Genomic DNA, 14,332 nt, shown 5'->3' with positions numbered 1-14,332 from the left:
TCTCCTCCCATAGTCCAAAGACATGCAGGTTAGGTGTCCCTAGTGTGTGCGCGCCCTGCGGTGGAGTGGCGCCCTGCCCGGGGTTTGTTTCCTGCCTTGCACCCTGTGTTGGCTGGGATTGGCTCTAGCAGACCCCCGTGACCCTGTAGTTAGAATATAGCGGGTTGGATAATGGATGGATGGAATTTCTTAGAAAGGATGCTAAATGAAAACATAAATACATCTACTATTAACTTACCCTTTTATCTGCTTCATATGCAGAGCCCTCTGTGGAAGGCAGCAAATAAGTTATTGTTGCTATAAGAATCTAGATGTAAAAGACAAAAATTGAACCACTTATTTTCCACTTTATATATTGCCACTGACAGTATGCACCATTACACTCGTACACAACAGAGCAAAGAATATTACAAGGCATACTTAAAAAGCAGGCAACACGTACTTTTGGACTAAAATAAGTACTCTAATTCAAATTCAAACAATAGACTTAAACAGCACATCTTTTAGTAATTAGTATATAAAAGAATCATGTGCCAGTATATATTCAATAAATACACATGGCATTGTAAATGCTGAAAAGACGTATCATTTCCAACCCAAATCATATTTTTATACGTAATACTTCTGAATCTACCCGTTAATGTTTTAATATATAGAACATGCTTTTAAGAAAAAAAGAATGTTACTTGGTTGATTGCATCACTAATAAAAATTGCAAAAAATTCCACACATCCAACATAAATATTAAATGCACCACATGCAATATTTTATTTGACCTGTAGTGTTTCAAGATGTGTTTCTATAGTGTTTAAACATGTTTACCAAAATATAAACAGGAATCCAAAACTCTTCAATAGTCTACACATCATTGCTTTTTTCAAAGTATCCTTATAAAACGCTCAACAAAATATAACTAATTTCATATCTACTCAAAACTGAACACATACCTCAATTATTTTCTTGGGAAAGTCAGACTGAAAATGTTGAAGAGTATGTACATAATTTACAAGCATGTGCAGAATGTCACAAGCAACCTGTGCTACTGTTTTATTTGGAAACTGAAACAAATAAGAATATTAACATCTATCAAATTACAGTAGTTACAGTAGAGAACATATTATAAAATGATCATTTTTATATTTTAACATAATCAAAATAAATCTTTTTTGCCTTAGACAGCACACTGATACATCTCATCAAAGATCACTTGTTATATAAACAAAATCCTATACCTTCAAGGTTACACAAATAACATTCAAAGCTTCCTTAATCTGTGGGTGCCGAGTGTCATGGATCAATTCTTCACATAGCCAAATGCCAAGGCTACATAAAGCAACACACCTGAAAAATATATATAACATACTGATATACTAATACTAAAACCAAAACCACTGAACAAAAAGTGAATTTCACAATGTTGTAAAAGCACAGAACACTCAAATTATTAAGGAATTCCAATTTTCACACTTACAAGCACAAACACAAAATACTATTAAAAATAGCAAATTACAAAATCTCTGTGACTCTCGTTTAACAGAGACTGCTCTATTTAAGAAAAACAAAATTAAAATGGAAATATCTTCACATCATTTTAAATTAATTTTTCTAAGAGCAAGGCACTTAAAGTTCTACTTAAACATAAAAAAAGTACATACCGTGCAGGTCCAGATGGCTCTTCTTTTGCTGAACTAAGTATGCTCTTAATAATATGCTCCTTAAAAAATATATATTGGGTAGATTATTACACTGACATGTTAGAGTAACAAATATAAAAATTTATTCAAATACAAGTTGCTGAGAGGGTCTTTTTATGTACATTTTTAAAAAGTGAACAGTTTTAGTCTTTGCTTAAGAAATATTTTCCAGAACAAGCATGCTCAAAATCTCTCTAAAAATCAATTGCCTCTTAATACCTGAATTATACTGTATTTTACAGATTCTTGGAACTCACTGTGGAAAAAAATCACTTTGGAAAATTGCACAAAACAGTTTTACAAGTTTACATATCACTAATGGACTATTACGTTTTGTTTGTTTTTCTATATGTTTGCTTGTGTCAAGAGTATTCTGTGGTTTGGTTGTTTTGTTATCAAATTTATTTCATATTTTATTTTAATGCCATTTGACTCATTCTAGTTGTTGCACCAGTGTTTAGGCAGGTAGCCTCTGTTGGCTATGTGTACCACCGTTATTAATGAAGGGGGCTGCTTTAAATATTTGTGTGAATTTGAAACAAGATTAAATCTTAATGCGAACTGTATGATTTTTAGGAACTCAATTTTTTACTTACCCTTGACTCTATTTCTTGCTATGATCTTGTACTCTAAGGCTTCATTCACACTACTACATTTTAGTTTAAAAACAAAGATACTTGTATATGTTTTGCCTTTCATCCATACCACCCCTGTGTTTTTAACCCCCGAAAATTAAGACTTTTGAAAATGTTATCCAGAGCCTTACACTGTGGCTGGGTGATAAATCAAACTTTGGAAAATGCAGACTCTAATCACACTCTGATTTGTTCATGTTTATTACAGTTTTTAGGTTAAAATGCCACTTTGAACACATGAACACATAGTATCATAGCCCAACAGCCAGATTGATAGCTAGTTTACACTCCTCATTACTGTCTAAATTTTGCTTCACCTCTATGATTGGAAAAATATTTTTTCCACAGCAATGCATTCTATGTTCTTGCAGACAAAACTATCTGTTCCCTCACCGTACTGAATAGAGCTCATTTTGTATTTTGTTTCCCTGAAATATAATTTTCAAATACTTCCAAGTCTTCTAATATTTCTGGGAATATCCCATGACCATCTCATGGCTCAACTATATGTATAGCATCAGTTCTGGAACCACATTTCTTAATCAAGAGGGCCATTCTCTTATTATGGAGCAGAGGACTTGGGCAGATGTAGGAAATTACCACAGCCCAAAGCAGGGTGCCATGCAGCTGGAGTTTGGCTGTGATGGTCGAGTGGGGCCCCTCAATGCGCCAAAGTTGCAGAAAGGAAAATTCTAAGTACATTATGCCCCAGATAACTATTCAGAGTATTCAACCTTTTGAAAGGCTTCACACTCTATTCTCGAAAGGGTACCACCTACTAAATCTGTAATCATGCTGAAATACTTCAGTGCTCAAGTAGGGAATAATGCAGATACCTACAGGGGGCTACAATTGGAAAATACAGCTTGACTGATATGAACCTTAGTAAAAGTAAATAGAAACTCTATTTTCTTCAAATTTCAATAGTCGGGACAGACTTGCACATACCTATACAAGTGTAACTGCAAGATGTATTTTGATTACTCAATTTATCTCATCAATTATGCTAACAGTATAACAAACCCATCATTGGATTAGTCTAATTGAAGCCCTATCCTGCCACCAAAGTGATTCAAATGCTTTATATGATTCTAAATGTGAATAATAGTTACCACACTAGTACCAGACAGAACAAAGAATTTTTATTTTTATTTTAACTGATGGATCACCAATATCCATCTTGTATTATTTATATCTCTCCATCTCTTTTTATGTATTTTGAAAAAGGCGAGGTGTGATCAGGAAAATGGTCAACACATCCCTATTCTGTGACTTCACGTTTTGAAATGAAAATGCAATTCTGCTATTCTAAGAAACAATTATTTTAGACCACAACTTGTGTTTAATCTTAATGCTTATTCTTTAAATTTTTTAAAGTGCAGTTTTAGATCTTGCTGTAAGCTGAAAAACATATCACATTTTTTTCTGTGAAAGTGAGCCTGGAGGGTGTTCAGAAACCACACAAAAGGTACACCTTTATTGATCTACTTGAACAAAACTACCAACCCATTGCATTATATGGAGCAATATATTGTAGTCTTTTCCAAGGCAGTCACTAAAGAGTTCAATCATAAACAAAATGAAGAAATTCTCAACTCACAAGAGCAAAGTAATTGATAGTTATCAGAATGGTAGTATTGGTGACAGATGGGACACTTGCATTTCATCCAGCAATGACAAAAGGGTCAACATTTAAAAGACATAAATATACTATATGCTTTCTTACCTTAAATCATCATCCCAAAATACCTGGGCAACACTGAGTACTTCGGCTAGTAATAAATATCTTGAAAGAAATATCAGGGCAATATAAATAATCTAAGAAAATCAGTCACAGTGCGCAAAATAGATTTATTTTGGGTGAATACCTTAGAAAAGTAAATGTTTAGTCAGTCAGTCATTGTCCAACCCGCTATAGAAAAGTAAAATTAATTCTGACTTCAAAAAGAGAAATAAGAAAATCATGACAAAAATTTGAATATGCCATGCATCAATTTCTATGCAGAACATGGCACCTGATTGATACAGAATTCAACTTAAAAGTAATGAGCATACTGTTATAAAAAAGGGGTGACAATACTGCAATCTGCAGTTCCATCAATTACCTCACACTTGAAAGAAAAATGATATCCCTGCCTCTGCAATGTGTTCATAATTCAACAGCCGACAAGAACATCACATTTCATCAGCATGCTGATAATTGAAGTTCTTATGAAGAAGGAAATCCCCACAGCTGATATTCACAGACAGTTCCTATCTATATATTGAGAAGCCACCATGGACACCAGCAGTGTCAGATGATGGATTATGCATTTTAAAGACAGCAAAACTAATATCACCAAGCAGTTCTGTAGTGATCACTCACCAACTGCTTCTATGGAGCCTCTAACAAGAGCATATAAGAAAACGAACAAAGAAAATCAATGAATTTATCACACAGAACCAATGCACGACAATCAAAGTTAACAGCGTAAATATTTGGAATAGGGCACACCTTGCATACCAGGAGCGAGTATAAGTTTTGGGAAAACAAAAAATGTGTGCCTGCTATGTGCCATGTCTAACAACAGAAGGAAGAACTTTTCTGAAGACTCTCCTCAGTGCTGTAACATTGTGCCAAAGAAGAGCATACCTTTTTTCATAGGACTGTCTCTTCACTTTCTTTATGAAACTAAATGATTAAGCATACTTGCATATTTACTGCAGACAGAACTAGCAAACACAATACTGCTCTACTCAAGTTATGGAACCTGTAAGAGCCATTTTCCTTGTTCTGTAAGATTCATGAATATTTCTTAGATGACAATGCATAAATAACGGGAAGTTCCTATAACCCCCGTAAATAGATTCGCAGTGGTATATTCTTACCATTTCTAACAGCTTGGAGTAAACGTTATTAGTCAGTCAGCTAGTGATAGCCTTGCCTTGTATAAGGTGTAGAGGCATACGGTTTTTAACCGTGATCGCACGTCACTGGGCTTGGGCACTTGCAGATGTGCCAACCGGCTTACGAGCCTTTTGACTGTGTGAAGCAAATATAGACTTAACAGCACTTAATTTATGTGTTGTGCCGTACGTAAAGCGTACAGAAGAAAAAGCTAAGATCCTTTAAGTAGAGAAGAAGAAACGTGACCGCACATAACAGTGCTCGATGGCCTACGTGCTCTTTGAATGTGAGAAATAACAAGTAAAGAAAACTTGTTTACTTAAGTACCGCACCGTACGCAAAGGCGTACAGAAGAAATTAAGAACCTTTACGAATAGAAATAACTAAAGTCTTTCAAGAAAAGCTAAGTTTAAAGAAGATACATTTTTCTTTTTTTTTGCCTTTTATTCTACGTGTGTAACTATTTTTTCTTTTTTTCTTGTGTGGACTATTTGCTTTTACCTTTCACTAAATACCTTTAAAACGAACCCTTGGACTCTGAGAATTCTTTTGACACACGTCTTACCCGTGCCCGATGACACCTTATATATATTTCAGCAGCTACAGAACCAATACATTAAAAAAGCAAATTAGCCGACAATTTAAATGCTGGCTTACAAGAGAAGCCATTAGCCACCGAAAACCTTCATGTACACAACTAATACAGATAGTTGGTGGTATTGGATCTTAAGAAAGAATTATAAGAAATGTTTTTTCATTTAAAAAAATAAGTGACAACAAAGATGATTTTTGTGCAGTTTCTGAGAATGATACATTGTTTGTAAATACTGTATATCTTTTCAAGTTCATGTGTATTTTTCTCTTTTAAAAAGTACAACTGAAAATGGATTCAGTCTTAGTTATAAATAAAAAGTTATAATACAATGCAGTCCTGCAAGTCACTCATAATGGGGCATTCTTCAATGCAGAAAATTAGAAAAATAAGGCTACACAGTAGATCAAATTTACAGCTGTGAATTTCCCATACATCAACATATGAACCAATGTAATCCAATTCAGGGTCATGAGGAGCATTTTTCACAGGGAACACTCACACACATACCTTCACTCACTCATGCAGAACCAATACTGAGCCATAAATGAATCTGACATGCAGTTATACAACTTGTGGAAACTATATACAGACAACCCCAGACTGGAATTCAAATGCAGGATGCTGAAGTTATAATATAGCAATGGCACCTTATCATGGTTTCACCCATATAATCATTAGTCAGTGATTGTTAAATTAATTACTTTGACAGTACTGGAGTCCACTTACTCTAACATAGTCATTAATTCAGAGGATTTAAAATGGAATGTATTATTTTATATTTATTATACCTCACTTTAGATGCTCAAGGTCATAAAGACAGACAGGTTTAATATTTAGTCTTGCTACCAGGCAATTTAAAAAAATATATACATAAAACAATAAAAATGCTATTGCCAATGTATTCAACATCTTTGGCATTACTACATTGGCATTTGGCCAACTTACTTTGGCATTGCCTGCCTCCGTCCATTTCTGTCCTTTAATGATGCTCAAACTCTGGTTCATTGTTTCATAATTTCTCGTATTGATTACTGTAATTCCCTCTTCATTGGCCTCCCTGCAAAATCTATACAGAAGCTACAGTATATTCAGAACTCCGCAGCCACAGTCCTCCCCCAAACAAAGCGTTTTGCTCACATCTCCCCTGTTCTCTCCCAGTTTCATTGGTTCAAGATTCTGCTTCTCACCTTCAAAGCCCTACATAACCTTTGCCCCCCTCTACCTCACTCAGCTACTAGCTCCTTACACTCCTTGTCGCTCTGTCAGGTGCTCGAGCAGTAATCTCCTTAGTGTCCCACGCACCAGACTCTCCACCTTGGGAGGCAGGTCCTTCAGTTCTATAGCCCCTCAACTCTGAAACTCTCTTCCTCAGTCTCTCCGAGATTGCAGAAAGAGGAGCACTTTTAAATCTCAACTGAAAACTTTCCTCTTCTACGAACTTTTGTCATCTGTGTAATTTTTTTTTTAGTTTTATTTTTTTTTTAACTCTGTATGTAAAGCGACCTTGGGTATGTGAAAGGTGCTAAATAAATGTAAATTATTATTAATACTAGAAAATGTCTAATTTTAGGATTTAACAAGACTTCGAAAAAATAATTTTAAGTAGTTGTTTTACCAATTACAATACTGTAATATCAATGCAAAGAACAGAACAAAAAAAATTACAGAGTACAGATGTAACGCTAATAAAAATGTGTATTAATAGTATGCTAAACATGACTAATAATATAATTAATTTGTGTTTTTTTTAGTGTGTTTTTATTTTAGGATTATTTAGATACAGCTCCTAATCTGTGTATCCACAGCTCATATGAAAAAAACGAAACAGCAGGCAGGTACAAATAAGCTCATTAGAACACAAGGGTCAATGATTCCTTTCTTTTTTTTTTTTTTTTTTTTTTTAAGTGAACAGACAATGTGTTTTTATTATGTGTTAAACTTGGGACTACATAACTAGTTTGGGCGATATTCAAATGTAAAAAAAATTGAAAATGTATTACCACCATTAGAACATATACAGTATGTTTAAACTTGGATAATTTAACCAGTGTGTATGCCTATGCTTGTAGAATAGGCGACATCGAGGATTGGGATATTAAGATAATCGTGTTTAATGGTTAGCTAAAAGTAACTAACAATTAACCAGACCATGGCAACTTATCAGATGTCCAATTTTTTGACAGAAGCAACACCTTAAATAAAGCAGTTAGCAAGTCCCTATAAATATCCATAAATAAACATAAGTAATGATTGAAATAAAGTTTGGGTATTAAGTCACTGAAGTTGTCTTGTTGTTTACTGACATTTACAAATGATTGATGAGTGTTAATATAAAGCGGTGTTCGTCAAGGCTAAGTTATTAAAAGAGTTGTGATTTGAGTACAGTCTTCTGTGACTTGGCAAGGGAAGGCTTTCAAGCAAACCCTTCACTGCTGTTTGATTGTGCAAATCCTTTCAAAGACAGTTATCCGGGTATAAAAAACCCAGCAGGAGTAGCCTTTGTGGTGGTTCTTGGTTTTTGCTAAGGTATTCTGAAGTGTAGCCGTTTCGGTGTAAGTATTAAAAAAACAGATCACATTCCTGTGAATTCCGGCAGGGATGGGTCATAAGCAGAGCAGCTTTGAGTTCCAGATAAGGTATCGAAGCTGGGGTAGCCAGGGTTAGCCAGTGTTGAGTTACAATTGAAGTCAAATATTTACATACACTTGAAGTACGTTTTAAAAAATGCACCTTATCACCCTGCCATAGATTTTATACTAATAAACTATAAATCTGGCATACCACTGAAGACATCTACTTTGTGCAAGGCAAAAGTAATTTTTTCCAACAATGTTCACAGACAGAGTACTTCACTCTTTATTGACTATATCACAATTCCAGTGGGTCACAAGTTTACATACACTTTCTTAACTGTGCCTTTAACCAGCTTGGAAAAAATTCCAGAAAACGATTTCAGACATTAAGGCAATTAGACATTTAGCTTCTGACAACCAAATAGCCTGGAGTCAACATGTATCTGTATGTTAAAGCCTACCATCAAACTCACTTTGTATACTGAAAAACTGACACATGGCACAAAGTACCAGACTGAACTTAAACCCCAGCCCAGGCACTATCTGTTTCTTCAAAATGGCAAGTCTAAATTGACCTGGTATGGGAGTGAGTGTTACTGTGCCCAGAAATGAGAAGATATTACTTTAAGTGATGGTTCCTATCTTGTGCCATGTGTTTCCAAAAAAGAATCTTATAGTGGATTTAGTTAAAAAATGATGAACATATATTGTATACCTACACTGTGAAGAAAATTACAGTGTAACATTAACTCTGTGTTTAAAATAAGTAACAGTTTTGTTACGGATGACCTATTTGTCTTACCTTTATATCTGTGAATTGAGTCAATACCACATCAGCTGTAATTGGATGAAGAGCTGGCAGTTCACTGTACAGATTAGGAAAGCACACTAGTGAACCCAGAAGAATTTGGGCTTCAACTCTTGGGGCCTAAAAAAAAGAAAAGATCACCTTAGGCACGAAAAATGCATTTACTTATTTAAATAGCAAAAATAATTTTGTTGCTAAAAACCCAATCTTCACAATTTAAAAATGTAACAGGTATCAAAGATAAACAGGAAATTTAAAATAAGAAAATATAAGATTGAGATTAAGTTGTACCTTTAGTTATACAAAGTGTAGTGAAATAATGCAACATAAGTTTTTATCTGTTTGAAAAAGACAGCATGTCATCTATAATGTAATTCAAAAAATATACTTTTCTACTTGTTTTTACCTTTAAATTAATCAAACGTAATTTTTAACAGAAGAAATTTCTTTTTTTAATATAATTGTTCTTGAATCTAGTGGTGGAGCCAGAAAATAATGATTCAAGTAGAAGATAATGTATATTTTAAAAGGGATACTACTTACAGAAATGTTTTCATTATTAAAACAAAAGAAAGAAACCAATACAGTACAGCTGGAACTCAATGAAAAAATAAAGTGACCTACAGTCATGTAAGCACTGATACTGAGCGTGGGTGTCAGGACTGTTTGTGCACTATGGGACCTAGCCTTTTAATATTCGTAGACGATCAGAGACACCCACAAAAGTGTATAAATGTTACTTCCTACCAAGAAATAGAACTGCTTCAGCAGGCTAGTTAAGAATGAATTATTATAATGTAAATTTTCTCCATCGGAAAGTGTCAAGAGTATTTGTTTTACAAAAAGACCCTATTTTATATATAACGGATAATAAAACAAGACAGAAATGCTGGTGACAAAGTTAAAAATATTAAAGTATACAAAATGAAAACGTTTTATGCATAGAATTTCTTCCAGTTGCTTAAATGATTTTTCATGGTCTCTTTCAAAACCAAAAAAAAGTCACTGGCAGCATTAGAGCTCTATGATTTCATGGCAGACAGTGACTTGGAAAATGTACATTGCCTAGGAGGTGCTGGATGGTTATTTGGCTTAGGCAAAAGTTTGCATTAAATACTGAACACCGTGTGCTCCCGGAGGTTTATTTTCTCCAGAATTACAAATCCTGAAATATCTTTTCCTTTCCTCAGTTCTCATCTGGCCATGGTTTATGTTATTTAACAACAGTTAAAGATTCCACCACATCATTGATCTTAAAATAAATTAGTAACCACTTTATCACTTTTTACTTTTCATTACATTTTATTTTTTTTTATCCAATCATTTTTGTGGCATGTGTTTTAATCTTTATATAAATATCTTACATATGTATATATACACACACACACACATAATACATGCACACATACATACATATATACAGTCATATGAAAAAGTTTGGAAACCCCTCTTAATTCTTTGGATTTTTGTTTATCATTGGCTGAGCTTTCAAAGTAGCAACTTCCTTTTAAGTTGTAGTATTTCAGCAGTGACATTAAGTTTATTGGATTAACAGAAAATATGCAATATGCATCATAACAAAATTAGACAGGTGCATAAATTTGGGCACCCCAACAGAGATATGACATCAATACTTAGTTGAGCCTCCTTTTGCAAATATAACAGCCTCTAGACGCTGTCCTCCTATAGCCTTTGACGAGTGTCTGGATTCTGGATGGAGATATTTTTGACCATTCTTCATACAAAATCCCTCCAGTTCAGTTCAATTTGATGGCTGCTGAGCATGGACAGCCTGCTTCAAATCATAGATTTTCAGTGATATTCAAGTCAGGGGACTGTGACGGCCATTCTAGAACATTGTACTTCTCCCTCTGCATGAATGCCTTTGTACTGTGTTTTGGGTCATTGTCTTGTTGGAATATCCAACCCCTGCGTAACTTCAACTTTGTGACTGATGCTTGAACATTATCCTGAAGAATGTGTTGATATTGGGTTAAATTCATCCGACACCTAGACTTTAACAAGGGCCCCGGGCCCAGTCCCAGTCCCTGAACTAGCCACACAGCATGATGGAACCTCCACCAAATTTGACAGTAGGTAGCAGGTGTTTTTCTTGGAATGCACTTTTTGTTATGACCAAATAACTCAATTTTTGTCTCATCAGTCCAAAGCACTTTGTTCCAAAATGAATCTGGCTTATCTAAATGAGCATTCGCATACAACAAGCGACTCTGTTTGTGGCGTGAGTGCAGAAAGGGCTCCTTTCTCATCACCTTGCCACACAGATGTTCTTTGTGCAAATTGCGCTGAATTGTAGAATGATGTACAGATACACCATCTGCAGCAAGATGTTCTTGCAGGTCTTTGGAGGTGATCTGTGGGTTGTCTATAACCATTCTCACAATCCTGTGCATACGACGCTCCTGGATTTTTCTTGGCTTGCCAGACCGGCTGGGTTTAACAGCAACGGTGGCTGTGGCCTTCCATTACCCGATTCCATTCCTTACAGGTGAAACTGACAGTTTAAACCTCTGAGATAGCTTTTTGTAGCCTTCCCCTAAACCATGATACTGAACAATCTTTGTTTTCAGATCTTTTGAGAGTTGCTTTGAGGATCCCATGCTCTCACTCTTCAGAGGAGAGTCAAAGGGAAGCACAACTTGCAACTGACCACCTTAAATACCTTTTCTCATGATTGGACACACATATCTATGAAGTTCAAGGCTTAACAAGCTCATCCAACCAATTTGGTGTTGCAAGTAATCAGTATTGAGCAGTTACATGCATTCAAATTAGCAAAATTACAAGGGTACCCAAATTTTTGCAGAGCCAGTTTTTCACATTTGATTTAATTTCATACAACTAAATACTGCTTCACTAAAAATCTTTGTTTGGAAAACACCTCAGTACTCAGATGTTCCTAGGAAATGAAAGACACACCACTGTTATCTTATTTCTTGAAAGTAGAGTAAATTATTATGTAGGCTGAGAGGGGTCCCCAAACTTTTCATATGACTGTACACATATTATATACATACATATCCACATACACACACATATATATATATTATATATTATATATATATATATATATATATATTATATATTATATATATATATATATATATATGTATACACACATACATACATACATACATACATACATACATACATATACACACATATACACAAACATACATACATACATATATATTGCATATTTGTAGTTGGAGAGCCACAAAGGGAGAGAATGAATATACATACATACATACATACATACATACATACATACATACATACATACATACATACATACAGATATAAAGAATGCAAAAAAGAACAATAATAATCTATGTGCAAATTCTGAAAATAAGGAAAGTAATTAGCCCGGACCAAGTGGAACTGAAAACCTCATAGGTCCAATCAGGGTCAGAAATAATAGACTTCATGAAGACATTCAAAAACAATGGTGCAATACACATGCAGAGCAGGTTAGAGATTATGAAAGTAGTAAAATTCGAAAGTATCAAAAAAAAAAAAAAAAAGTAAAAAACGCATTAGCACAAACAAACAGAAATTACTACTCGGTGAAATAATGGAACAGCAAAAAGAGATTGAATATATGGACATAGGTGATATGTCAGAAGTATGTACATATTGTAAGGTTTTAAAGTTTAAGTTGGAGACTTGTAGATCATCTAATTCGTGTTGCCATCAGGGAAAAGTAATGTTGCCTCCCAATGAAGAGGCGTATCCGCAGGAATTAAAAGATTTGCTGTTTGGTGAAAATGAAATCCACAAACACTACAGGCAAAGTATCCGAGTCTACAATAATATTTTCGCGTTTGCATCATTCAATGCTCAAAATGTACATCTACACAATAATGGACCATACGCTATGAGAATCTGTGGTCCCACAACAATGACAGCTATGACAAGTTTAATTTTGAAGAAACCACAATTCCGTCAGGTGTGTATTTATGATCACAGAGAAGCGATGCAACATAGAATCGAAAGTGTATGTTATTTTCATGGGAATTGTTACAATCTCTTTAAATTCTGGGCGAGCGAAGCAAGCAGGGGGGCACAGCCCCCAGTATACACGTTTCATGCTAGTCACTTCGCGTCACTGCCGCTCGCGTTGTGAATGGTTGGGGCTTAATGCATGCTAAGGAGATGTGGATGGATCAGCTGCTGGCTTGCTGCTAGCTGCTACCGAGCTGTGTGATCTGCATGTCGCGCTGCACGTTAATCATTTAAAAGCCTGTACAGCAGCTGCTGCTGCCGTGCTGCGTGATCTGCATGCCACGCTGTGTGACAATCATTTAAAAGCCTGTACAGCAGCTGTCCTTTAAGCCAGCTGCTGCTTGTGCTGTGTCGTGTGATCTGCATGTTGCGCTGCACTGTGATCATTTAAAAGCCTGTACAGCAGCTGTCCATTTGTCTCACTTCTTTGTCTCGTGGGACATTAAAGTGTCTCCGAGAAATTGTTTGCAAGTACAGCGTGACATGCAAGAAATCTCACGGGAGAGATGATCACGCCTCGACCCAAGATTTTTTTTATATAATAGATAACACACACACACACACACACACACACACATATATATATATATATATATATATATATATATATATATATATATACACACACATACACATATACATACAACTCCTAGTGAATTCTTTATACAGTCTACAGTAAGATAATACGTAGAAGAGATAATGACACATAATAGAATGATAGGTGATAAAATTTGTTATAAGAAGTAAAGGTCAAAAAAAGTTAGGCTTAAACTGTATAGGGCACTTCATAGGTTAATAGGCCACATCTAAATGTAGATGAATCAACCATACTAGGAACTCACATCTATGTTCCATTTACACCTCAACACCCCATTGGCATTAAATTCAATCTTCAATACTTGTTTAACTTTAATTTGTTTTCTGAAGTAGCAGTGAGATATAATGAATAGCACTGTTTCCTTACAGAACCAGGAAACTGGCTTTAATGTTAATATTTGTGCAGTTTTTCCAAATTCTACTTTTGTTTTTGTAGATTTAAAGTTGTTCAGAATTTTCTTTCCATTTCCATATGCTGTATTAACTAAAGAATCTAAATTGGCACAGTTATGAGTGA

General features: G+C 35.0%; 1 protein-coding gene across 1 annotated transcript in view; it reads right to left on the bottom strand.

Annotated features, from left to right (window-relative positions):
• ralgapa1 (Ral GTPase activating protein catalytic subunit alpha 1) overlaps positions 1–14,332 on the bottom strand; it is a 243,709-nt gene that overhangs the window by 123,381 nt on the left and 105,996 nt on the right. The window contains 5 exon segments of the mRNA XM_028821562.2: positions 239–307; positions 948–1,058; positions 1,233–1,341; positions 1,656–1,714; positions 9,187–9,312. Coding sequence (XP_028677395.2) covers positions 239–307; positions 948–1,058; positions 1,233–1,341; positions 1,656–1,714; positions 9,187–9,312 — 474 coding nt within the window.

This window comes from Erpetoichthys calabaricus, chromosome 16 (assembly GCF_900747795.2).
Source record: "Erpetoichthys calabaricus chromosome 16, fErpCal1.3, whole genome shotgun sequence".
Taxonomy (NCBI): Eukaryota; Metazoa; Chordata; class Cladistia; order Polypteriformes; family Polypteridae; genus Erpetoichthys; species Erpetoichthys calabaricus.
This window is presented reverse-complemented; position numbering and strand designations above follow the sequence as displayed.